This window comes from Anguilla anguilla, chromosome 10 (assembly GCF_013347855.1).
Source record: "Anguilla anguilla isolate fAngAng1 chromosome 10, fAngAng1.pri, whole genome shotgun sequence".
Lineage (NCBI taxonomy): Eukaryota > Metazoa > Chordata > Actinopteri > Anguilliformes > Anguillidae > Anguilla > Anguilla anguilla.
Genome location: NC_049210.1, coordinates 37,056,494 through 37,083,870, shown reverse-complemented (window position 1 = coordinate 37,083,870; position 27,377 = coordinate 37,056,494). Strand labels below are relative to the sequence as shown.

General features: G+C 41.4%; 2 protein-coding genes across 8 annotated transcripts; one reads left to right on the top strand and one right to left on the bottom strand.

Annotated features, from left to right (window-relative positions):
* Positions 1 to 107: 107 nt before the first annotated feature.
* On the top strand, positions 108 to 21,018 carry rufy3 (RUN and FYVE domain containing 3). Of its 7 annotated transcripts, none has more exons than XM_035436255.1 (19): positions 108 to 623; positions 9,730 to 9,903; positions 10,721 to 10,838; positions 11,269 to 11,370; positions 11,720 to 11,843; positions 11,981 to 12,001; positions 12,485 to 12,549; positions 12,643 to 12,708; positions 12,811 to 12,880; positions 13,575 to 13,667; positions 14,334 to 14,417; positions 14,699 to 14,866; positions 15,225 to 15,322; positions 17,429 to 17,548; positions 18,560 to 18,695; positions 19,127 to 19,200; positions 19,312 to 19,339; positions 19,570 to 19,647; positions 19,839 to 21,018. In XM_035436255.1, the coding sequence occupies exons 1-19, from the start codon at positions 356 to 358 to the stop codon at positions 19,980 to 19,982; spliced, it is 2,031 nt and encodes a 676-aa protein (XP_035292146.1). In that variant the 5' UTR covers positions 108 to 355; the 3' UTR covers positions 19,983 to 21,018. The 7 variants fall into 7 exon arrangements, with proteins under 7 accessions (XP_035292146.1, XP_035292147.1, XP_035292152.1 ...); XM_035436260.1 differs by lacking the exon at positions 108 to 623 and adding an exon at positions 682 to 1,263; XM_035436258.1 differs by lacking the exon at positions 108 to 623 and adding an exon at positions 5,366 to 5,818.
* An 880-nt stretch (positions 21,019 to 21,898) lies between these two features.
* On the bottom strand, positions 21,899 to 27,005 carry grsf1 (G-rich RNA sequence binding factor 1). The gene is made up of 10 exons (XM_035436263.1): positions 26,543 to 27,005; positions 26,307 to 26,454; positions 25,882 to 26,037; positions 25,350 to 25,484; positions 24,705 to 24,843; positions 24,316 to 24,428; positions 23,672 to 23,778; positions 22,800 to 22,935; positions 22,324 to 22,387; positions 21,899 to 22,039 (listed from the first exon to the last, which is right to left on the bottom strand). The coding sequence occupies exons 1-9, from the start codon at positions 26,777 to 26,779 to the stop codon at positions 22,344 to 22,346; spliced, it is 1,215 nt and encodes a 404-aa protein (XP_035292154.1). The 5' UTR covers positions 26,780 to 27,005; the 3' UTR covers positions 21,899 to 22,039; positions 22,324 to 22,343.
* Positions 27,006 to 27,377: the final 372 nt, after the last annotated feature.

Below are 27,377 nucleotides of genomic sequence, written 5' to 3'. Positions count from 1 at the left end.
CACGCCTTCCATTCAACATTATCATTCATAATCATCCATATTGCACAATCATTGTTGTGGCATTTTATGCATTTCTGGAAGTGCACTATGCCTTTAAGAACACTGGCAAGTTTGGTGCTCAGGTAAACAAACGGCGTAAACGTCATACTAGAGACATGAAGCTTGTCCTTCTCAAGTTCTTACTTTTAGAATAGGTCAGAAAATGCTATAATGCGATATGACAGATTCTTTCCGTTCAATAAACCCAACAGAGATCACAGCCTTTCACGAGGATTACAATCGAATTTAAGTTTGGCTATGACTTTGCATTCGTTCTGCTGAGACAGGAAAAGAGTCACATGAATTTAAACTGAAGATGGCGGAGCAGTATTCAGCATCACCAGGACGCGTCAGGGATTTGCAAGTTTCAGAACATTTGGCCCCTTCTGATGCGGGTGGAATGTCACAGCAACAAGACAATAACGGACATTACGCCAGCAGCCCAGAAGAATCGTTCTCTCCTACCTCGGTCATATACTTTAAAGAGGCATTAAGCTCTGGGAACATACAGTTCACAAAGCGGGAGCCCCAGCTTCCTGAATCACCACAGTATGAGTTTCAGATTCAGAAAATCAGGAGTAAAAGTAAGTGTTGACATTTGGCGAAGTTGTTTAAAACGTCTGCGTTGAGTCCCAAAGGTAAAACGAAACCTTAAACGTTTGATTATGTAGTTGATTTGCTGTAACATTCGCTGGTTGTGTGCAAGGAGCGTCTTTTCGCGCACCGACCGCCGCAACACGAGTGAAACGAAGCGCGTTCTTCCGAAGTAGCATATGGAGCTGAGCGAAATGATCTTTTTCTGTGTATTTGGGATGTGGGAGAGTAAACTGGACATTATTTCCAACACAAAGCCTAATGCATTTTCCACCCTAAACTAACCAAGGCTACTAAAATATCTGGGTGCCCTTCCCAATGTCCCATCTATGCCATATCATTTGTGTGCGGTTGTTCGTCACAGTCACATGATAAATAAGCCATTGATGGCAGGTCGATCTGTTTAATTAACATTTTTTTTCCTGGTGTGTGGGGCGGAAAAAACAGGGTATGCAACTGAATGCATTACAGGGGAATTCATCTACGGTTAGGTTAGCTAGTTTAGCAATGTATCTTCATGGGTCAAAAGGGCAAACGGAAACGGTAGGCATTGGCTAACGACAACAGCACTATCTGTCCAAGGCTCCTAATAACAGCTCCACCAGTCGTTGAAATTTTAATCACCAAAACGTAAGCAAATAAGAACCGAATTTATGTTAGTTTCCCCAGGCCGTTGCTTTGCCAACCTAAAGTAGGCCGTGTTGGCTGCGTAAATTAGGCGATGTCGGACAACTTTTCATGTAGCCTACTTTGATAGGCTAATTAAGTGACAGTTCACGAGCGGGTATCGGAAAAGGCAAACTAATAGTCCAAGCAAGTAGTGAGACATCGATCACTAGGGTAAAAGAAATGAATGCTGACACGAATGCCTATTACATTAACTGCATTACTAACAGGAAAAAAATGTTATCGTCAGACGGATGTTGGCCTACAAATGGTCCGTATTGTCAAATCACAGTTGAGGCAACATCAATTACGGAAATTACGGTAAAACTAACAATCCGTGTGGGTGCAAAGCATTGAAAACATCAAGATAGCAAGGAAATCTCGACAGTGACACCCGTATCACGAGTGGCATGTGTTTGAACTAGGATATAAATAGGATTAACTCAGGAAATTATGCGTTAACTAAATTCGGTGTAGGAGATGCCAGGGGGAATTTTCAACTTCTGCTTATCTAAACAGAAGTAGTCTACTGTTGCAGCGATTCAGATGTGTGTCTGTGAAGAGGATCTGAAATCGACTAGGCTAACTCTTAAATTGTATATTTTCCATTATAATCAATGGACATTTATATTTATCTAGCTTGCTTTACGTGCTCACCTCTTATGGGTAGCATATTTGCCATGTCTACTGGCGTATTATTGGATTGGATTTAGCCAGGTAGTATGGTAGCTATCTCCTGAATTGACGCAAGCAGATACTGGTAGTGGACAAACACAAAAAAACTTGTCTAACTGGAAAAAGCTTCATGAGTAGGGCCTAAGCAATAGACGCACGCTGTGGTCCCAGAAGCGGCGGTTTCATATTTAATTCATCGCATCGATAGAATCTTATGCGGCATATCACGGCAACTTATATACTGATGAAAAGCGGTCATTCGTGACCCAAAGTGACGCTCTCTAGACATAAATAATAGGAAAATAATGGGGGAGGTAGGTGTGCCATATTTAATTTATTAAAAAACAACGATGTAGGCCTATTTGATGCCCGTGTAGCTAATGTAATTCACAATTTTGCTAGAAGTAATTCCTAACACCTTAAAGAGGAATGTTGGCTGCCACCCTGTCTGCACTTCGCAAAACCTTCAAAATTAAGCGTAAATGCATCTAATACATTTATGCCATTGCTTTGCGATTGCAGGAAAGGTAGTCTGTCAATTCTGGATGTACTGGAAGACGGCGATATTTTTATTTGAAACTGAGAATTGCTTTTTGTTGGCCGGTCTATCAGATTTATTGATGGTTGTCTGAAGCGCAAGCGCTCGCCAGTTTGCATAACAGTGCGCTCTTTGTTTTAGTACTTCTTTAGGCTAAATAATTATTTTTTTTCTCTCAGGCTTAACACAACGCAATACATCAAACTGGGTCTGAGCAAAAAACAACTAATGAACGCACGTCTAACTGTATTTATTCGTCACATTACTTTCAGGGAAAGAAGTAGGTTGCATAATATAGCCTATATAATACATTACCATACATTGTTTTACTCAAGATACACTACATTTCCAAAAGTATGTGGACACCCCTTCTAATTACTGGTTTTGCTATTTCAGCCACACCATTGCTAACATGTGCATAAAATCAAGCATACAGCCACGCAATCTCCATTGACAAACATTAGCAGTAGAATGGGTCGTACTGAAGAACTCAGCGACTTTCAACTTGGCACTGTCATAGGATGCCACCTTTCCAACAAGTCAGTTCGTCAGATTTACGCCCTGCTAGAGCTGCTCCAGTCAACTGTAAGTGCTGTTATTGTGAAGTGGAAATATATAGGAGCAACAGCAGCGCATCCATGAAGCAGTAGGCCACACAAGCTCACAGAACGGGATCACTGAGTTCTGAAGCATGTAGCATGTAAAAATCAACTGTCCCTGGTTGCAACACTCACTACAGAGTTCCTAACTACCCCTGAAAACAACATCAGTACAAGAAGTGTTTGTCGAGAGCTTCATCAAATGGGTTTCCATGGCCGAACAGCCTCGCACAAGCCTAAGATCATCATGCCCAATGCCAAGCATCAGCTGGAGTTGTGTAAATCACGCCGCCATTGGACTCTGGAGCAGTGGAAACGCATTCTCTGGAGTAAGGAAGCACGTTTCACTATCTGGCAGTCTGATGGATGAATCTGGGTTTGGAGGAATGCATAATTCCATGTGTAAAGTTTGGTGGAGGAGGAATAATGGTCTGTGGCCATTTTTCATGGTGTGGGGTAGGCCCATTTGTTCCAGTGAGGGGAAATCTTAATGCTACAGCATGCATTGATATTCTAGAGAATTGTGCGCTTACAAATTTGTGGCAACAGTTTGGGGAAGGCCCTTTTCTGTTTCTGCATGACAATACCCCCGTGCACAAAGCAAGGTCCATAAAGAAATGGTTTGCTGAGTTTGGTGGGGAAGAACTTGACTAGCCTGCACAGAGCCCTGACCTCTACCCCATCGAACACCTTTGGGATGAAATGGAATGCCGACTGGGAGCCAGGCCTTACGCCCAGCATCAGTGCCCGACCTCACTAATGCTCTTGCGACTGAATGGAAGCAAATCCCCGCAGCCATGTTTCTAAATTGACTGGAAACCCTTCCCAGAAGAGTGGAGGCTCTTCCAGCAGCAAAGGAGTTGTCCACATACCTTTGGAAATGTAGTGTATAACCTCGGCAATGGCATTCCATTCCACTTACATTGAGCAGCTTGCATAATTATTTTTTCTTCTGGAATCACGTTGATGGTATTAACTTACTGCAAGAACACTTGAAAAAGAATGGACATTTCTGGGGGAAAAACTATACAGGGCAATTGCCTTTGCATGTTCTTGTTAAGATGCCAGTAGGTTGGCAGGAAATATATTTTGTTTTCTGGGGGTAATTTTGATGTTGCTTGTATTATACTGCATTCTGATCTCACAAAGAACACCTTGCCACATGCATGCATCACATTGGCCTTTTGTTTGATTGTCATTCCCATTGATGTCATTATCCTTGTCATAGGACTAGTCTGTACAGTTGCAGGGAGTTCATTTTTTTGTTATTGAAAGTGTTAAATTTTTAGGTCTGTGTAGGCCTACTGATTCTCTTTGCTGGATAAGAAATGTGTGTGGCAATTGCAGTTGCCACTTCAACGGTGCTATCTAAGATCTCATTAAACTTTAGTTTGGTCAAATTTTACAGCTCAGAGCACAGATGGTCTTGTGCTAAAGCAAAGTCATTGTAATGACGGTGCTGCAGTCTCATCACTCAGTGGCTGAATAGCAATTTACTCTGAGCGATAAAAGTGTGAACATAATGGCCTTTATTGATTTTCCTGGATGAGATGTTAAAAGATTTGAGAAGCAATGGAGTGTTTGCACATTGCGGCATCAGTCTTTGTGTAACAGAGTTTATTTCCTCCGGAAGGGAACATTTAATATTTAGTTGTTAAATCGGACAGTTCACCAAACTTCTAGATGCTATCATTTTCATTATTTTCCTAATGCTGAGCCTGGATTTTTCTGACAGTAGTTCTTATGCAAGGTGGCAGTGGGCAAAGGATGCATGGAGGCATTACATCGGAAACAGAATCAATCTGCATTTGATTAACAGGCCTGCTTCTCACACAAGGAATGCTGTCAATACCAGAGAGGTAGATGCGCTTCCATTGCATCAGCAGCATCAGTCAGGCTTCTTGGGATTTTCATTTTTTTTTTTTTCTGCTGGTGCCCCCGGCACACGTGACGCATGAATTTCAATACAGCTCATCAGGCGGCCATTTTGGTATACACCCACCCCACCCCAGCACACTGCACTGCACTGCACGCAGCCAATCCAATTAGTCCGAGGCCAGCTCAACAGGGGGAGCGGAAGGTTTTCTTCCGGGACCGGTGACAGGCTTTTTGCGGCTCTTCCAAACCCCCGCGGCCGGGAAGCTGGGAACAGCAGAGTGAGCGGCGACAGCTGGCCGGGCTTTTGTTTCCGAGACGACGGCTCTGTTGCCCGCGCGCATCTGTGATCTGTGGGAGGGGGGGATGAGGGGGGCGCGGGGGGAGTTGAGGAGGTAGAGAAAAGAGCAGCATCTCTTTTAGTCCTGCCGCTGAGGATCGCTGTCAGCCACTCCTCCTTTCCTGTTCCCCCTTTTTTTGTTTTTTTTGTTCTTCCTTTTCTCTGTCCGCTGTAGCTTGTGCATCAGCTACCAGGAGAGCAGAAGCTGAGGGTTTCTGTTGCCTTTTTTTGGGAGGGGGGAGTAGGGCGTTTTTTCGTCACCTGGCATCGGGGATAGAGTTTTCCGCTGCCGTCGCCGTGCCAGCTGAGTCATCATGTCTGACCTGACGCCCCAGAGCGAGGCCCCGACCCCCACCACCGACAAGATCACGCAGGCGGCCCGAGAGACCATTTACCTGTGCAACTTTAGGGTCTCTGTGGACGGGGAGTGGCTCTGTCTGCGCGAGCTCAACGACATTTCCCTCACCCCCGACCCTGAGCCGGCCCACGAAGGTACGTAAGGGCGGTGTGGGGGTGTTGGGCGGGGGGGGGGGGGGGTAATGAGCAAGCTGCGAGGCGGGGCTCGCCAGGCTCGCTGTAATCGGGGTTAGTGGGGTCTGCGGACTGTCTGTGGGTCACTGTAATGGTATTCACAGAACGCGCTCTTTCATGCGTGATGCAACGAGCCAGAATGTTGTACTCGGCTACTGTGCAAAGCTGTGTTTATCGGCAAGGTGCATGAGAGCAAAAAGCTGCCATTTGCAGAAAAATAAAATAAAATTTCTGTTATTTCTGCAAAGGGCAGAAAGTCAGGATGTGCATATGATACAAAGAATAAAGAATTTTCTAATTACACGCTCATACCTTTCATTGAGCTGTTCTTTTGCAGAAGTGCTCGCGTGTGTTATAGTTGCATTGCAGTGAGGTTTGGTTAAAATTGTTTAACATATGGCACCTGCTGTTTTAGGTTTTTTGAAGTGTATATGGTCTGGATTTTTGTCCGCGTTCTTTGAAAAATATTCAATTTTCTGATTTAGTACAGTCATTTTTTGGCAGAAAAGTTGGTATTGGCCGTGGCACAAAATTTAACTATTTGTAGGCCTATTTTTTTCATCTTTGCACCCTTGGTCCTACAGTAGGTCAAAATAATGTTTTAGTTATTCTGAGAAGATGCAAAGCTGTACAAAATCTACTTTCTGTGATTACTGTATCTAATGTAATGAATCTAATGTTTGAGAGTTTTCCATATGATTAATAAATATATTTACTTTTAAAGCAATTTCCTTGATGAAAGATTGATGCAAACCCAGGCTAGGGTACCCTCTTTAAGATATATTAGCCTTGCATTCATGCCACTGTTTATTCTAGGCTATTCAAGAGGTAGGCTTATAGTCTTGAAAGCAGTTCACAAAAATTGTATACTGATGTAAGAATGTGATATAATAGCCTACAAATCATCAATACCCTATTTCTATCAGGACATATTTAGCCGAATCTTTGTAGGCCGAGGCAAGCTGCAGTTGTAGCTTACAAAATAAGATCACGCTTAGTGCAGGAGACTCACACATTTTCTCTTGCGAGCGTCACACATTTCTGTTCCTAATTAGGCTATCGCTCTCTCTCCTTTTTAATGGTTTTGATTTGGAATCATTGTCAAGCTTAAGATATAGGCTAGTTAACGTAACTTAGCACATTTATTTTCCACAATGAAATGTCCAGTTGCCAGTTGAAATTCTTCATTCTGTCTCTTAGCTGTTAGCATCTATGTTTGGTGAACCGCTGCGTGTAAATTATTGAGGGAGGAAAACAGTTCCTCAGGATTATCATCTTAACGGCTTCCTTTAAAGAAAATGCTCAACCTGTTACTCCTGCAGCGTAAACGTGTTGACTAGGTCAATGATAAGCCCACTCGCTCTCGATTATTGGAGGTTACTCATTGATGCCCGCATTAATAATTGAATTTGCTGACAGTTTAACAGGATGGGGGAGTAATAGCCTATGTGTAGTAATGTGTGATTTTCTGAATTAAATCAATGCATGAAGCCTGAGCTGCCTTTGATTACGTCTGCTCTGATGATATATGGCAGCATGACACAGGTTCCAGCAGAACGGATATGACATTGGATTGTTTTATGGTCACCATGAGTTACAGACATTTTGTATTCCTGGCTCCTTCTAACGCCTATAAAAACCAGCCAGGGAGACAGCGAGCGGGTCGATGTGCGGGAACGCGCAATAGCCTACACCGTTTACGATGGCCCCCGTCTAGTTTGCATTTAATAACCCTGGCAACCGCGGAGGGTTGATAAATCAGGTCTGTGCATTGGTGGCTTTCCTCTATTGCATTGGAGACCAAAGTCCTGGCAGCCTGTGCACATAAGCTGTTCCTAATGGAGATAGGCACACTTGGCCGACTGCCCGATACTGTCGCACTCAGGTGGGGAAATCTCATTGTCGACTCATCATAAATTGATTTGGGTGCATTCAGGTGCAGCACCTTGTACTGTTTCGGATGCAACTGGGTCCATATATTTACAGTATGTCGATTTAAACTGGAGCTATGCAAATGCATTTGTCATCGAATTGCCAAGGCAGGATCAGCATCCAAGGTTTCAAATGTGCCACACTGAATTTGATTCCTGCCTGGGGTGTTATTATTGAGATGCAGTTTCTTGGCTTGCAAACCTATTGGTATTTCAGATCTAGAACATAAAAATGAAAGGCATAAATATAATTTCCGACTTTTCATAACCACCGAGGGCAGGATTTCTCCTTTGGTCGTGAAATGGGTTTTGCTGTATTTGCATCTTCTTATGAAAGGCAACGGAAATGTTTACTAGGGCTGTGCCTTTCACCTCTTTGTTTTTGGTAACTTATGAATGTAGGCCTACTGAATCCATGGCACACTGTTCTTTTTTCTTTTCTTGTCTTTGTTCCTTTTTGTTGCTCTTTGAAAAAAAAAATCATGAAAGATTTTGACAGATTTGGCGGAGTAAATACAAATATTTGATCAGTTCAAAGGTGAGTATTACAGCATAGCATTCAAGCCCTCTCCCCGACCTGTGTTCTGTGAGAGGAGCTTCTGCAGCAATAGAACCTTACAGTACCTTAACCACCGTCTCGCTCTCTTTCTCTCTCCGATGTCCGTGTGCCTCTAACGGGCCCTCACTGTCAGCCTACAAGGTCTTATTTCCCACCTCTCTCTGACTACATGTTCCAGATCTATTAGTGGTTTTACCCACCGGCTGTAGCCATGCTACCCTCTGTTTTATAACCTTGAGTCCCATGCCAAGGCTATGAAGCCACTGTATGAATAACCTTTATGTATTATCAAGTGCACTGTGTTTACTGCTTGAATGTGTCAGATTTCAAAGGTGTGAAAAAAATCTGTTCTTGAACTTTGGAAAGCACTGTAGAAAAATTATAGTGAAAATATTTGTTGTAATGCGGCAGCGAATGGATTCATGTTGTGAGTCACTGAATTTTCTCATAATGTCCAGAATATTATTGTTGTTGTGAATAAAAATATCTCCTGTGTCTATATATAAGGCAATTCACAGTGTCAAAGAAAACAAACACATGACTGTATTTCTAGACTGCATGAAATTAGGCCTACTGTTTTTAATGCTACCAAGTTCATATTAAATTTTTTCTCTTGGCCATTCCATTAAGCTTTATTGATATTCTCATTTTTTTTCCCACTGTTCAGATCTTTGAATCTGCTAAAACTAGGCTATAACCATTTGTAGCAGTAAGGATAGAATGCACTTGTTATGACAAAATGTCAGTTTACAACCATTTTTTCCAGTCCTTCCTTCAGTTTATTCTATGAAGCCTGTAGGGGCTAGCTCTGACAGACAATCTGCCCTTATAAAGAGCAGCACACTTCAGGGTCTGTGGTGCTGTACAAAGTCTGTATTGTGAAATGCACACACACACACGTGCACACACACACACACACATTCTGCAGCCTACTAACAGCCGTCTCTCCAGCCACCTGCACTGAATAACACTGAATTAATTTCGCAGGCTCTCATTTCTGTCTCTCTGCTCATGTTCTGAACCACTGCTTTCCAGAGATTTTGCTTTGCTTTCCAACCACATTTCCTGGCTTCAGGCTTTAATTTTCCAGTGGTGGGTTTTTATGTTTTTTTTTTCTTTTTCTCTAGTAAATGAAACGTACATGTGATGAAATGTAAGTTTTGGTTTAAAAATTTTACAGGCTTCTAAAGAGTTATAGAATTCCGAACACATATTTGACCCAGGCCTTACAGATAAAAGTAAACACTCTTTCATTTTCCAGATGTAGGCCTAATCATAGCTGAATGCCATTGAATGGCTCTTCAGCTTGTTTGAGTGCCATCACCATGGCGACCAGCACAAGGGCACCTTTTATCCTCACCGTTCTCGTCCCTCTGCTTTAGATCCCAAAGACCCAGTCGCCATCGAGAGGCTCAACCTGATGAACATGGCCAAGCTGAGCATTAAGGGCCTGATCGAGTCCGCCCTCAACCTGGGCCGGACCCTGGACTCGGACTACGCCCCCCTCCAGCAGTTCTTCGTGGTGATGGAGCACTGTCTGAAGCACGGCCTGAAAAGTACGCCCCCTAGTGGCTTCGCCGATCAGCCGGGTGGCAGGCTTTCTTTGTTTGGCCAGGCTTATTTACCGCTTGTGACGGCTGTGTGCTTAACTGCACTGCTAATGCACAGATAGCCTCTCGTTGCAGGGCGGAGCGTCACTTGTTTATTATGTAATGACAAGACTGATACTGCCTGCTGATTGGTAGGTTCTGTTACCTGTCGATTTTGATTGCTCTGCCATTCTGCATATAATTATCTTAGCTTTAGACCACAGTTGTCTCCAGCTGTGTTGTCAGGTGTGGGCTTACGGATGCTTTGCTTTAGTTTTGGCTGATGTGCAGATTTGTGGCACAAGCTGAATGATACAGTTGCAGTCGTAAAGTGAAGTCACATAGTAATAACATGTCTGTTTGTTGCCTGTTGTGTGAAATTGATATTATGGCTAATCCGAGGAAGAACTATATCGGCATGTTCTGCTTCAGACATACTTTTCCACTTATTATTCATATCCAGTGTGCTCAATTTTTGAACATCAGTTTCAAAACAGCACATGTCCTTATATAATAACTGATTGTGTAACTCCTTTCAACGTTTCATGCCTAGTCATCTGGAAAGCTATGCATTATGATAGCCTTGCAGCTTGCCAACTGGGCAGCAAGACCTCAAAGCCTATATAGCAGTCAAAACAAACTCAAGCCCAAAACCTGCAGCAGGATGCTTCAAATGCCATTGTTGTTATTTACTGAATGTCCATCAGAACATATATGCTCAACATCTATAGTAATTAAATGGGTTGTGTTCTGGAGAAGATTAAATGATGTTTCTGTATTGTAGGCAAGAAGACGTTCCTTGGGCAGAACAAGTCTTTCTGGGGCCCTTTGGAGTTGGTGGAGAAGTTAACCCCAGAAGCAGGTGAAATAACAGCCAGCGTGAAGGAGCTTCCAGGTCTGAAGTAAGCAACTTCTTAAGCATCTGGTCTATAGTGCCATATGAAAGAACCTATATTTTTGACCAATGTGAGGTTTTTACCAGAGTAATATTCTATCTCTGGTGACAATAATGTAATGGTGACCTATTTTTGTTCATTTTGAAATGAAAGCAGGCCATACATTAATCATGTGTCTCATGGTGCCTGACAACCAATCCACCAAAGGATTTTGTGAATTTAAGGTTCCAGGCTGTGGACAATGTCTAACTAAGATTAGCTTTTTATTCTCCACTTAAGACACTGAACCATATACTGCCATTGTGAATTTAGTGTCTATTTGGTGGGAAATGAGAGGGAAGGCTAAAAGTCAAGGGTTTTAGGGTTTTTGGGTTATTATTTAATACAATATGTAATCTTATTTGATCTAAAAACTTTGCTCCCCCCTCCCTTCCAGAACACCCCTGGGAAGGGGTAGGGCATGGCTTCGTCTGGCCCTGATGCAGAAGAAACTGTCCGATTATATGAAGACCATAATCAACCGGAAGGATTTGCTCAGGCACGTCCGTTTTCATACTGCACATTTCAACACTCTCTCGTCCTTTTATATGTTACCAAATTTATTGTATAAATGTGAAGATTTAAGGGCATTTTTCCAGTTTTTACAAAAACAGCAATCTATCTGAACATGAAGTAAAATATAAAATCATATATGTAAAGAATAAGATATTAGCATAGGTCATATACTGTATATTATGGAAAGCCAACAATTGATACATTTTCAAATATATACAGGACAGATTTGACAGGCATTAAAATATTGTATACTTATCAAGTTTAGGTGTAAAATACTAATGAAGGAAGTGTGTGGTTTTTATGTGGTTAACAGTGTGTGCTTTTCCCCTCAGTGAGTTCTATGAAGCAAATGCCTTAATGATGGAGGAAGAAGGAGCTGTGATCGCGGGCCTGTTGGTGGGGCTCAATGTTATTGACGCTAACCTCTGCATGAAGGGAGAAGATCTAGACTCTCAGGTGACTTCACCTCTTACTACAGGATGCATATCATCTTCGTGCTGCTCAGTCTGCGGATGGGCTAGCATTTTGTCATTAGCGCACTGGTCTGGTTATGAGCTGCATGCATTAGTTGAGCACGGTTTCTTCTGTTACAGTTCGGCAGCATGTGGAACCGAGTGAGTTAATGGCTACATTTACATGCACACCAGCACCCCAATAATGGGAGCAATTTATGGCAATATTTAGATTGAGTACACATGGATTGAAGTAATGCAGTTACTCCAGAAGCTGCATTTGCATGACTCTTTCCATAATCAGCGTGTGCTCAACGGAAACAATGCACACAATACCCATTCTTGATTTCGTCTGTGATCTTCAACTTCTACCTGACACGTGCAGTTTCGAAATGCGGAAAGAAATCAGGAGTAAGATGTCTGCATGCACCAACAAAAATCAAATGATTGGGCAAAAATCCAAGTGTCTTAATTGGGATTTGAAAACGCCGATTGTGACCTTAGGCCAATGAAGATAATCAGATAAAGGCATTTACGTGACCATTGCAAATTGTGTGCATGAAAACGCACCCTGTGCTGTTAACTCCATATGTTGTTTCTGTAATGGTGGTTGACGTTCCTCCTCTGTCTTGCGCGCACTTGCAGGTCGGTGTTATAGATTTCTCCATGTACCTAAAGGATGGAGGCCACAGCAGCAAAAGTGCAGAAGGGTGAGTCTGTGTCGGGGATGAAAGCTTTTTTCTGCTATTTCCTCTACCCACTGCTTAAAAACTGCATCCTTGTGTCTCCCTTCTGTGTTTCAGCGATGGACAGATAACCGCCATTCTTGACCAGAAGAATTACGTTGAAGAACTAAATAGACATTTGAGGTACGGGTATTTAGACAGACCTGTCATTGAAGACATGTGCTCTATGCCTATGTGGATTTACTTTAAACTGCTGGAATCACTGTTATTCCTCTCCTTAAACAGTGCCTCGGTCAACAATCTCCAAGCTAAAGTGGATGCCCTCGAGAGGTCCAATTCAAAGTTAACAGAAGAGGTTGGAATTTTCCCGTTGTTTATTCTTTTGTGTTCTGATCTTTACTGTTGGGAATGGAAGGTTTTATAAACCTCATTATGGAAGGAGCTACTGTGCATCATTAACTCCAAGAACCAATCAAATTAGTACAATTACCAGCAGTCATTAGCTCCTATCCAATCAAATTACTATGCTCTCCAGGGGAAAACAATATTATTAGTTCACATCAGCCAGTTATTGATAGTATGTGTTATTTTATTCTTTATTTTCCTGTGATTATGTCCATAGTTCATATTTGGCATATTATCCATTTACAAAGCTGGATATTTATTGAAGAGCAGACTAAAGTGGTAGAACATTAATTTATAGTCAGGTTTGAATTCAGAAAATGCAATTATTTAATTGGCATGGTGTGCTAAGTAGACAGGGTTGTACAGGCAGAACATTATGTCTTTTGTCTTATTCTGTCCTTTCAAATCTGTTTTGAAACGGATGCCCTTCTGATATTGGTTGTTCAGTGGAACAGCAGCAGTGCTCCTTGTATGATTTGAACTTGCAACTCCACAGGCCCATTTATGAACACTGCTGCAATGCCCTCACAGATGCAAGTGCACATGCAAGCACACACATCATTTCATTTCGTCTTTTTGTCTCCATTTTACTCCACACATTTTATGAAACTTTGCTGTTCTGTTCTCCTTCCCCTTTTTTTTAGCTTGCAGTTGCTAACAACCGGATCATCACTCTTCAGGAGGATCTGGAACTGGTAAAGGAGGAGAGTTCTCACATGCTGGAGTCCAATCGCAAGGTATTTACACCTCCTTAGACCCTTGTTTTTTTATTTTGGAAACACCTAAGCATCTGAAGCCTAATCAAAACATCCTAGGTTAAAACTAATAAATATTACTGACAGACATTTTCATTTCTTACTCCGCTCATATCAGACTTTATTGAGTACATGTGCATTTTGGAGAAACCTTAAGGGATCATTTCTTTGTAGGACATTTAAAGAACATTTACTGGTATATATTTGCTGTGCTATGTCTCCATGATATTCTTATGCTTGGATAGGCCTTAATTACCTTCCCCCTTAAGATGTCTGTCCCAGGGGTGGGAAATCCAGTTTCAGAAAGTAGAAATCCTCCCCAGTATTTTGTTCCAACCTCATTGTGAATTTGCTAATTAGCACAATTCTTCAGCGGGCGGTAGAACTAATTAGCTAGCTGAGCTGAGTTCTTAGGTAGAAGAAGCTCATGGCGGGACCTTTGCTTTCTGACCCCTGGACTTTCCTCCGCTGTCTTTCCTGGACTTCATTACTGATATGGCAGACTGCCTGAAGCGCAGTCTGAGAGAGCAGCTTAGGATAATAGCTTTATGACACTGCAGCAGCCCATGTGTAATACAGAGCATTGAGGCTGGAACTGAGACTGTAAAATGGCCGACTGTGGAGTGGATGTGTGGTGTGTCCACGCAGGCGTCAAAACCTGATGACGTGGCGGACGGCCAGGTCCTGGGAGAGGCGCGCAAACAGCTCAAGGAGGAAACCCAGCTGCGATTGGTCAGTATCTCTTTGATCTGTCCATGTGCATCTTATTTTTTTGGTAGTTACACGTAAACATAGGTAATTATGTCTTGCTGATGCAACACTTGTTTTTTACGACATTTGGCGTCATGGAAAAGGAGAGTATCAGGATAATGATATATGAGTGTTACGATAGTTGAATATGAGTGTCAGGATAGTTGAATATGAGTGTCACGATAGTGGAATATGCTAATAGTAGTTGATTCCAGGGGTGGGCAGGGGTGTTAGCGCGAGCCTAACCTTGGGCCCTCCCTCAGGACGTGGAGAGAGAGCTGGAGCTCCAGATTGGGATGAAGCAGGAGATGGAGCTCTCCATGAAGATGCTGGAGAAGGACATCTGCGAGAAGCAGGACGCCCTGGTGGAGCTTCGGCAGCAGCTGGACGACCTGCGCACCCTCAACCACGAGCTATCCCACAAGTCCCAGGTACCGCTGGGGCCCAGTCACACTCGTCCAGGGGAAGGGTGGAGGGAAAGACAAATAGATGGATAGACAGACAGACAGTTTTTTTTGGTCTGTTCTCAGAAATGTGCTTTCAATACATTTAAATGTTTAGAAGTAATTTACAGTTCACACATCCGAAGGATTGCTTTAGTATTTCCCCTGAGGGAGGAGATGGTTCCCTTTAAGAATATGTTTTATGTGTTTGTCTTTGCAAGGCAGCATGTTATTCCAAAGAGAGCACTGGCTGTAAATAACAGTTAAACAAGGGTAGTCCAGGCTGTCAGGAATGCCAGCTCTAATATACAGCACAGTGGTGTGATGTGGTATGGTCTGCACACAGGGTACAGAGGTCGCCGTGAAACAGAAGAGTGAAATAATCAGCCGCTTGGAAGACAAGGCCAACCAGATGGCAGCAACTATCAAACAGCTGGAACAGAGGTAGGTACTAGTTTACATCGCCCACAAGGCGTCATCTAAAATACTGATGTAAGCCCAGGCCAAAAGCTCTTTGAAGAAATGCCCACTGGTTTTGCAGTTTATGATTTGTAATTCAATTTTGACGGTTCATTTTGTGGTTGCCTCGTTCCAAAGAGAAACAAGGGAGTTGTTGTGTAAAGATTGTTTTGATTAGTTGTCATAACCGGAACACGCTCCTTGCCAGCCTTCCCCCTCATTACTTCCTGTTGGAGATGCACACTTCCTCTCTCCCTCGTCAGGACATGCTTTTTTCAGGCCAGCGGGTTATCCTGTCCGATAATAATGGCTTTTTTTCCTCTTCTTTTTCTCATTATTTTGTTCTTTCGCACCATTTTCACCCACCCCCCATTGCTGATTTTATTTTGTTTCCTGGACAGGGAAAAAGACTTGGTGAAACAGGCCCGAAATCTTAACTCTGCGGCAGAGAAGCTGCTTCAGTCACAGGACTAAGCAGTGAACGTGACCGTTTCATTAACCCGTCAGACTCAGATGATCAAATCCTGTGTAATACGGAAATGGGAAAAACGAAATAAATAAAACGTAAAACACAATCAATTGTTTTACAAAACCCCAAAGTCTGTCAGACTATGATTATCAATTCTGGCATAATATCGAAATATGGGTGGGAAAAAAAAGAAAAAACAATTCTGTTAAACACATTCGTTTGTTTCACAAAACCCCAAGGTGGTTTTCTCTAGTCTTCAGGGAATTCCCCCTTATCTCCATCAGCACCTGCTAGACCAGTTCCTTTTCCTATGTTTGTGCGGATTACAGGAAAAAAGACCTATATAGCCGGAAAGAATCAATCCATGAGCAGTTACTTTGTATTGATTTATTTTTCTTTAGCACGGTTTATATCCTTAAACTATGTCTCTTGAGAATTGCATTTCCTTCCTGTTGCTACTCCCCATGTCTAGTTTAGTTTAGCGTCAAAATGGGAGATGACATCCCATTCTGTTCATAGGCAGAGTAATGTTTTTCTTAGGGATAGAGGGGATTAGAAGTGCTGCTCTGTGTGAACATCATTCTAAGTGGCCTGTTCTAAAGAACGTTTGGACGTGGAAGAAAATTCAGAGTATTGTGGCACTGATATGACTAGGTGTCAAAGGAATACTTAAACACACACTACTCTTAATTAATAATGCCATTTATCCAGGCTAAAATGCAGCTGTGTCCCTCTCATTGTTGGACAATGGATTTCCCCCCCCCCCCCCAATAACAATGAAATTTAAGAAACATTTAACAGTATGTAACAACCTGTTGATTATACAGTATTTGGTATTCAATAAAGGATTCTTTAGTTTTTTAAAAAACTGTGGTTACACTTACATTGCACTGGTGAACAACAGTGAGCTCTAGGTTCTGCAGCAGCATTCATGCTTATATAGATTCAGATTTAAAGGGAGCTGGTTTTTTGGTTGAATGGCTGTCATCCATTATGCAAATGAGTTGGAAAGGCTGATGTCGTCTTTAAGTACAATATAAACGTGTACGAGAGGTGTGTAAAAGATTTGGAAAATAAACATGTACATAATTAAAACTAACCTTTTGGTTTCACTTCTGTGTGCTGATCAATGACGTGGCTGAACTACATGAAGTCATTGAACTCACGTTAGCAGGAATCACCGAAAGTGAAACACAAAGTGAATTACTCATGATCCTAATATTTCACTGGGGTGCAAAGTTTAAGCTGCCTAACGCAAGTGTAAGGTTGTTGTTTGTATGGAAGTTGTGGCTGAGTTATTAATTAATCGGCAGCATATTGGAAGGAAAAAATAGGAAAATGTGTGTTGTTTTAAAACTGATGTAAAAAGCAGTAAAAACGGCTTAATAAAACGACAGTTTGAAAACGAATCGGCCTGGTTCACCATGTTTGGACATAGCCTTCCATTCTTTTGGTGGAAAGAATGATGTCACCCCCCATTCCTTTCATCTCCAAGCTGCCATTTGCGTTTTGCTTTCTTTTTTTCTTTTTTAACCCCCCACCCCCCCCTTTAATATGGGAGGGGGTGTTTCTCCCCACCCCGACTTTCGGTTTTACCACAAGTTCATGTGGCTCGAACCCAGATCCAGGCAGGCAGAGCGGGAGCGGGACCTGGCCAACGAAGCCAACCGGCTCTTCAAGCAGGAGTTTGGTGACAAGATCGAGAGCCTGCAGCTGGAGGTGGAGCAACTGATGAAGCAGAGGTACAGTATCAGTGTTAATAATTACAAAAATAATAATACTCATGTGCTAGCATGTTTTTATTAATGATATGTTATTAATATTTATATACTGCTTTTCATCAATGGTCACTATGTATGTCACAGGCAAGTATACAGTAAAACGTTATCCAAGAAACAGAAGTCGACAAATTAAGCCACATTAGAATCACAATGCAAAAAGATGTCCACAGTGTCTAAAATGCTGTACAATGTTTTTTTTTTTTTAAAATTTAATGAGCCCACTTGGGGCACTCACCAGATCAGTGTGTTCCCTTTGAGGAATAGTCCACCTGCTGTAGCACTTAATAGATGTACTTCATCTTACCTGTACTGCTAACAATCCCACTGGAACTCAATATCTTTAAATAATTTGCACAAAATGTCTTCGGTGATCAGTGTTGCGTAGTTATTTACATTCACAGTTGAACATGTGGCTGTGGAAGTTGACCAGGCTCTGGAAGGCAGAAGTTGTTTCTTCACTGATTAGCAGCATAATCAGGTCACATTTATTAGATCAGCCCACATGACAGAGTTTCAGTAAAGTCTTGACTGTACTAGAGCACGAACGAACATCATGAGCCTTGGTCTCATTTAAGGTCAGGTTCATGTTCGGAGGTCTGGACCAGACCCGAGGCTGTTGTTATCTGTGGTAGTTTTGCATGTATATTCCAATAACTGAAGGAGCTGCCAGCAGAGCATTAAGAAAAATTATTAAAGTTTAACCTGTTATTAACTGCTCACCTGCGAAATTTTCAATTTTCCCCAAACTGAAAAACATGTTTGTCATGATGAACACCAAGGCAAATGGTGGGGTGTAGAAGGTAGCGGTTGTTCGGTGTGTTTGACAGGCGTACGTTGGGGATGCAGCTCCTGAGCCCTAATGTTATGCGGTGGGTGTAATAAGTTAGCAAGTGTTAGGTGTTTTACAGTTGTGCACCTGGGGATGCAATTGCTGAGGCTAACGTTATACGGTGGGTGTTGGGTGTTTTACAGGCATGCATTGGGGATGGAGTTGAAGAAAGAAAGGGAACGGAAGGGCGGGGCTGCCCACATCGACACCCCATCAGGGGAGAAGCCGCCCCCCTCCCCACAGAAAGATGTCAAGAAGCAGATGGAGGACATAAGAAAGGTGTGAACAGATGCAGTGTCCTCCATAATTTTCAGGACAAATACTTTTTTTTCTTGATTTGCCTTTGTACTCCACACTTTTATATTTGCAATCAAACAATTCACGTCGTTAAAGCATAGATTCATAGCTTCGATATTTTTATACACTTTGGTTTCACCATGTAAAATTTGCAGCACTTCTTATAGGTAGACCCCCCATTTCAGGGAACCATAATGTTTGATCTGAAACTACATAGCTCTGTTCAACTTTATAAACTTTTTGGTGGTCCTATCTATTGTTGGACAATTAAGCCTTGTGGAGTGAATATGTTCAACTCTAGGAGTGTTCATTACAGCTGTTAGAGTCTTTCTGTGATGTGTAATTTTGTAGAATCAGGCCAGTTTTACTGACACAGTAGTAAATGTCCATATTTTCCCAACTCCTCCAATTAGGAGTTGGAGGCAGTCAGGAAAGAGAACGATCAACTGCGGACAGTGTTGGAGAAGGAAAGTCTTGGTTCGAACACGTGAGTGGGAGGAAGTGTCTGTCCAACCCCTTGTTTGTAAACGATCTGACCATAAGTATCGTTTAATTGAGAATTTGTGCAGTTACGCAACGTGTTTTTCTCTTCTTTAAGGTCGTTGTCACAAACTGAGGATGATCAGGTATGTTGTGTGTCCTTGCCTGGAATGTTCAGTAAGGTCTTTCAACACTAATAGCATTATCATTACCATAACGTTGTCAAACTGACACAGTTTTCTTCTTTATAGCTACTAATATGGAGAGTAGCCTGCCCTGTATTTGAGCCCTGATTTACCTGCTATTTTTTGAGTACAGAAAAGGACATAATGCTTCTATAGTGAACATTTCATTCTCTTTTTGTAATCTTTCCAAGGATCAGTCATTAACTGAAGACATTCAGCCATCAATCTGCAATATGTGTGAGGAGACGGACTCTCTGACAAGAACCAAGGTACTGTACTTAAGACATGACAGAATGACTTATTGCCATCTGTAGTCTAAACCACAAATAGTACTCTGCTCTACTCTTTTCATTAATCTTTGCACCCCATTTTAAGCGGAAAACAAGTATCACTTAACTAAAGTTAAATATCAACATATACAGTATGAGTGGCATGGAACCTCTATGGCTTTTTGTTGCAGAGACAGTGCGAGAACTGCAGCGAGGTGTTCTGCGAGAGCTGTCTGGCCAATGAGCTGCCTCTGCCCTCTTCAATCAACCCGGTCCGAGTCTGCAACACCTGCCACTCAAAGCTGCTGCAGCAGTACGCTTCAAGCCCATCCTGACCCTCCAGGGAAACCCAAGAAACACAGCTCATCAATAAACACACAGTATCATTATCGAGAAATACCAGACAGGGAAGCAGCGTGACTATTAGAGTCCTTTTGAGTCTATGAACCTGGACGGGTATGAATTTCACACATTATAAGGACTGGCCTCTGGTTGTACATTTTTGGTAGAAAGGGCGTGAATCATTGTGTGAAAGTTTTTATCAGTGTTGCGCATGTTCATGTCTACATTCATCACGGTAACATGGAACGAATGGCGAACCGCAAATGTCCACTAAGTGGATCGAAACTGCACTCGTGCAGGCCAATACAACTTCCTCTAGCACAAACTTTATGGAATATTATATTAATAAAACAGTATCTGGGGTGATTTGCAATTGTAATACTTGAATTGCTCTGAGTTCCTTTCCCCTGTCCTTGTCCCACAACCCTGCTGTGAACATTATATCTTAAGTCAAGACAGATTATGATATGCATTTGTGATGCAGTTAGCATGCCAGTCTTACCTTGGCCTTTTCCCATTACGAAACACAAATTCTATCTACTTTATTTCAAGAAGCTACCAAAACATAATGGTGTTTCCAAAAGGGTGACAGTGCATTGCGCACAGTGGTTTCATTCTGCGTTTTAGCAATAATTATTCTTCAGAGTAGTAGTTGCTTTTGTTGAACTGCTGAATGTCTCATAATGCACAAACTGAAATCGAATCGGACACCATTTCCCCAGGGACTTTACTTTTAATAGCATTTGTGCTTTTTTTCCCCATTTTGGCAAATTTTCTCCAGTAACCACTGTGTTTGTCTTTCACAGTGTCTGACTCTGGGTAAAACATGGAATGTGCGTCATATCAAAGATAGCTACTTTAATTAAAGCATTGTACAATCATGATTTATCTGCATTGCTTTGAGTCCTGGGAGCTTTTCTCATTATATTGTGGCTACAAGCTATTGTAACTGGAAATTATGGTGTAATATTTTGCTGCGGTTAATTTCAAAGGATTGCTGAACAATAAACTTTTTATTGCAGAAAAATGCATGAGCGATTACTTTCGGTGTTGATCTTGACACATGAAAGGAGAGCAGGAAAGACTGCAAACAATCACGTTATTACTGTGAACAAAAGATTCATGCGCTTTGTATTTGGATATTTATGTAAAGCTGTGTGTCCAATATTTAAATGATTGTGTTTGCAAGTCCGTTTTTGGTAGAGTACTCAAACTGGAACTCCAGGGGAGACCAATATGCTTTTAGTAGAACTTTAAGATGGATCCATTGAACAGACAATAATTCACAGGCTATTCAGTAGGTTAGCACAAAGATAAAATCACCGTCCCCCAGAGTATGTTTCTGGGGCAAAACAATCTGTTTTGTAGGAGCACTCTAAGTGCAATCTCTGAGCATTTCAAGAATAAGAGGTGGTAGTGCATGAGAACCTAGTGTTTCCATAGCTGGAATTTGTATACTTTGTCTGTATACTTGATACAAATTGAAACTTTTTACTCAGTTCACAGTTGTACGGTTACACTTTGGTTTATTTCTCGAATGACTCGCACTGAGAATTAAGTCTAAAAATAGAGAAGCAGCTGCAAACGAACTTTGAAACGACTGTGTTCCAAGAATGGCAGACAAAGGCTATGACAATTTAGCCTTATCTTATAGCTGACTGTACTTTCCAGTTCTATGCCAAGTCCAAACCAACAGGCCTTGGTTTCATTATTCCAGCAAAGACAAATCGATTCTTAGCGCCCTGCACGCATTATGAATGGCATTTCGTCAACAGTCTTCAGAAAAATACTGGCAGAGCCTTCATTTGCAGTCTACAGCACATCATCTTTAAAAAAAAAAAAAAAAACAATTGTTCATTTGCATAGTGCAAGAACTCTCTCATACATGGTATTAATATAACAACAGTACTTCACAGGAATGTGTTTATTGATAGTGGCCATTCTATGATTTAATTGTACACTAAACCCAATGTCAATAAATAATTCAGATGCAAATAGGAGTTCTTGGTATCTGGACTTGCACATGCTCGCCTCTTGTTCATGTTTTCACCTGCAAAACAAAAACGGTTATGAAAATTGACCATCTAGTAATATTTTTTTTTTACAGGGGATAAATTCACCAAGTTAGGCTAGAGGAGCATAGAACAAATCTGCATCAAAAGTTATGCTTTTCAGGCTTTACAGCAGTAATAGTTCCAATGAACACAGACACTCATTCCTAACCAATATTTACTTGTTCACCCTGCTCAAGTTTAAATGTTTTCATGCTACTTCAGAAAAAATCATGCTGTTTGACAAATCACAGCACATTTAAATCAAATTTTTAAATCATACCAATATTTTTCAGCCAGATCTTATTGTCCCGGAGAATTCAGGAACAACTCAATATATCGTTCTTCTACAGGAGTAGGAAAAAAAACATTTCTGTTACCACTTAAATAACAATTACACGTGCAATCTATTAAGAACAATGCCTCTCAATGCTACTTCTACATGTTCAGTAGATAATTCACCCAAGTTGGATATGAACAAATTGACCATTTAACATTTCAAATTTTTTATATTAAACATTTTTTAGAAAATGTAATTTTATTTCAGAGAACACAGATTTCTATCCAGAAGGGTGACACTGATACATAGAATAAGACAGCTGTAAATGAGCAACTAATAATAATAAGCAACTGAACTAACATATAGGTTTTACTTATCATTCACATTTACTACACAGCCCCATATTACATGCAGTCCTAGGTGGGCTGAACAGCCTGTTCTCGTTGTTACGTATTCTTATATTCTATTGGTTAACTTACGCATGTACGCCTTGTCTTTAGACATGGCCGACAGTGCGTCTTCGTGGCTGGCGAAGAACACATCGGCCTCTCCGCTGGCTCTCCCATCTGGGCCGTACTCGATGAGAATCTTCTTCAGTCTCACCGGTGAGAAGAACTGGAAGAGACGCACGTGCATTTCAAAAACGTGTGACAAGCTATAATTAGGGCCCTTTGGACTCAACGACCGACCAACTCAACAGCCTGTAACGCCGTTCCCCAGGAGCAAGACGCTGTTAAAACCTCCTCGTTAAACCAGCTGTGGAGCAATATTAAATTATTCCAGTGTAGCATCTCAATCATCGCAATTAATCACTTAATGAATACAGATTATGCGCAATTGTGGCACTCTTGACTAATGTTACATTTCCCGATTTTATTCAGTATTCACAGTAATGTGTCCATAATACATTCATTTTAACCCATAACAAAATGCAATTACGCAAATAGCTATATGGAGCTTTTTTTTGTATTACTTTGCATATTATTATAAAGAGAAAATCTCAACAACAAATAGTTTATGTATGATATATTGTCAAGACGATAATGGAAAACCAAAGGAAATTAAATATCGTTCATTACAATGTCCTTGCTTTCCTCTCATTCGCAATGTCTGCCAAACTGTGTCATAAGCACACAATGTTGTGGTAATTGGTCTTGCTTTATTAAATTAATCACTGCTTAATCACAGCCAGTTTACATATTCAGTTATCAGAACTTCAGACTACCAATCACGGTCACCAAAACGCTCAGGGTGTTAACAGTAATCAATTGCCCCTTGACACTACTTTAAAACTGATATTCTATACATTCAGAATTGATGGTATAGCTTTTTTTTGATTGTCTTGTCTCACATTTACAATGTCTCGTCCAGTCGCTTGAAATGGCAAGCCTCTCATGTGTACGTAGTGTACAGCCATTCTGGGGACTGCGTTTGATATGGGTACTGAATCAGTAGTTTCTGTGAAAAAAACAAAAACACATTCCAGATACAAGCGCTGTTCAATTAGATTTTCACTTAATATTTGAAGAATAGTGGCTGCAGTAATAATAAATGAATGATTAAGAGTTTCATATGAAAATAAAGGACGTGCTGGACACAGCAAGCATTCATGAACTAGCCCAGCGAGGAATATTTACTGTACAGGGTGTGTGCTGGGTTTAGGAGATTAGACAGAAATATGCTTGGGATTTATTTAATAATGTTGGACTTTTTCAACAAAACTGAACGAATGTCAATTCAAGCTCTAACCACTGTAGTGCTTGTTATCTAAAAACTGCATCGTAAATACTGATATTATTCCAGAGGATAATCCACAAATCTCTGTTTGTCTTTGAAGTTTTCCTTACAAAATTGAAAAAAGCCTTTAAAAGTGTTGAAGTTAGCTACCGTAAAAAATGAACATCTTCCAATGTGTCAAAATCACTTATAAGATTACAGATACAGTATTTCAATGTTCTTCTATATATTAATGAACAAAAAAAGAAATTATCGTACTGCTTTCAGGTTCAGGCTCAGGCTCAGCAGGAGGTAAAGATGGAGACACCTCCTCCCTCTTTCTCCTCTGGGACTGGATTTCACTTTTCTGGCTGGGAAACACCTCAATGTACCTGAACGCGAGCATATCAACACAAGCCGTCAATCACTCCCAATAAACCCCGGTTTTAGCTTTCTCTCCAGTCCTGAGTAAATATTTTATACAGGCAGGCTTCCCAATATTTCATTAAAAGCTATGGCAAGCAGAGATGTTGATTTAAAAGTGGCACATTTGCTGGGGCAAGCGTCAGTTCTTCTGGATGGTTGTTCCAGATATGTGTAGCATAGTAGCTAAAAGCAGCTTCATCATGTTTTGCTTTAAAGGCACAACAGTCAGAGGAATTGCTTACCTGTTGCCCATGGCCTCTTTGTGCTTCTCCAAAGCCTGATCCGCCATTTCCTGCGAGGCAAACTGCACATAGCCGTGGCCCGTGTTTCTCCCCCTGTTGCTTGTGACCAGCGTCACCCCGCCCGGAACTATCTCCAGACCTGAGGATCACAACAACCCATTACCCCGTTAGCTAACCACAACAGCCCATTACCCTGATAGCTAAAACTCAGACAGCGTTTCCATAAAGGGTCACACCATCTCCAGACCTGAGGACCACATCAGCCCATTTTCCCCAATAGCTAAAACTCACACAGCATTTCTCAAACACATTGAATCAATATTGCTACTATGTCAACAAGAAAAGGTGTCACATATGCCATTTTTATATGAAGAAATTAAGGACTGACACTTTAAAGCACTGCATTCTGAATCACGCACCGACTTACAGCACTTCATTTATGTTGTAACGTCATACATGAACATCTTCTATTGGTTGTGACACAGATCACTTGTCATCAACTCAGGAGCTCAATGACTAAACTTTAGTGTGTGGACTTATGCAAGCCGGTCTGGATAGGAGTGTTAGAAAGTTCCTTCATGTACATTGCATTTATGTCAAACAGAAGGAGCACAATGGGAGAGATGGGTATCCAGGGAGCCTGACCTGAAAAGAACCGAGCAACGTCCTCCTCCGTACAGTTGTAAGGAAGGCCCCGGAGCTTGACCACTCCATCCTGGGCCGGGGGATGGTCTGGTTGCGTCAGGATTTCCTCAGCTTCCCTGTTTGTCACTTCATAGACTGGAAAATAAAGCATGAATCAGGCCTACCCACCTTTTCCTGTACAGGTGCAACCATCACATAACACCACAGTTTGCCTGTTGCATAAAGCTTTGCTGTTTTTATTTTATTTTTACTTTATTTATTTGGGGGGGGGGGGGGGCAGGAGGTCAGTCAAGGTTGCATAACCATGGCTGACTGCTGAAAATAATTTACTGGTGGATTTAAAAATAATGTGGTTGAGACAGTGCTGGGGGATCAGCTTGTTCACCTAAATAGTTTTCCTCCACAGTGGTTGAACAACTCAACTACCGATCCACAATATACATGCTTGCAGACTTCAAAAAGTCGGTTGTCAAAGTTTATCATGCCCCCTCCCGAACATAGTGACTTTGAACAGCATGAAAACGTGACAAACCTTCCACATATCGGGATCCCATGTACTGTCTGTGTTTCTCCAAAGCTTTGAGGACGTCCACTTCCTGTTCCAACTCAATGAAAGCTTGTCCGTTCTGTTTCCCCTGCTTGTTTACAGTCAGATGTATTCCGTTCACCCCATCACGAATTTGGCACTCTTCAAGCCGAAAAAACATAATGAATAAAAAGCAAAATTGTTATTAAGTCTGTAACCTAAATTAGAAATGACATTGTGAATACGTTGATATTAATTCTCATGTCATATATTTTCATGACGTCTACTATCATGCCATGCATTTTCAGACATTTCAGACTACATTTAAAAATACGGCTAGTAAGTAGCGGCTGTACAGCAGTGAGGTGTTATTTTTGTAAACAATGATAACCGTATTCCCCACAGACCTTTAACCATATTTAAGATCTTACCTGAGAAAAATTTCAAGAGATCTTCAGCTGTACATGACCACGGAAGTCCTTTAAGGCGGACGATGAACACCTCCTTTCTGTCAGGTTCTGGGTTTGAATTATATTCAGGTAAAGGTGGATAGTCGCCTTCATTGAAAGGAACTCCTGTCTGATGCCAAAGAATACGCCTTTAGTAGGCCGACGAGATATCGTTTTATTCATCTGTTCATTAAGTGGGTGGCAACATCTTTACTTACCTCGGTAGACAGTTTTTGCAGAGACAATACATTTCTGAGAGAAAAAATCCGAAGGTGGCGAAGATGTGCAGCTGTCCAGTGGTGATAGAACTGTGGACGTCCACTTGAGTCTTTTACCATCGCCAGAGTTCTGGCTGCCCAATTACATTCCCAAATTTTCCTGGAATTAATATATCTTGCGTTAAAACTTCTAAATATTGAAGAGGTCAGCAAAGACCTGCAATGTCCACTGGCCATTTTTGATAACCTTAGCGCTGACTGTGCCTGAGTGTGGTTCTAAGCCACCTAACTAGCTACCAGATTGCTAAGAGACTACAGACTGGTATCGCTATCGGCGGACAAGTCTTTTATATAAAAAAATAATAGAAAAACATTTTCAATACAAGCTATTTTGGTAAAAAGTTACCAATGTCACCGTCCATCCTGCAACACGTTGGTAACAAAAGGTCAACAAACCTGTTCTGTATAAAGAAGACAATACCTTAGTATGAAGTAAGCTCTGCAAATATTTTAATGTCGCCATCTAGGGGAGTGGTAGACCTTTCGCACGTTTGCTCACCTGATCTACTGTAAGCAATACAACGTATGTACCAGACGAAATAGGTACACAAAGAGTGGCCCTACTAAATATTAATCTTGTTTTTTTTTAATTCAAAGATTGAGTTCTGCCATTCGTCTGTCATTGTTTGTGGGGTAAGTAAACAGTACAGATGCAGACCTAGACAATGTCACAATTTAAAGCATATTCGCCGCACGTTATTTTTTAGTTTAACTGGTGATTAAAGGAGAGAATACTTTGGGTCACTCCCTGAACAGCCCTGTCTGAAATTTATGG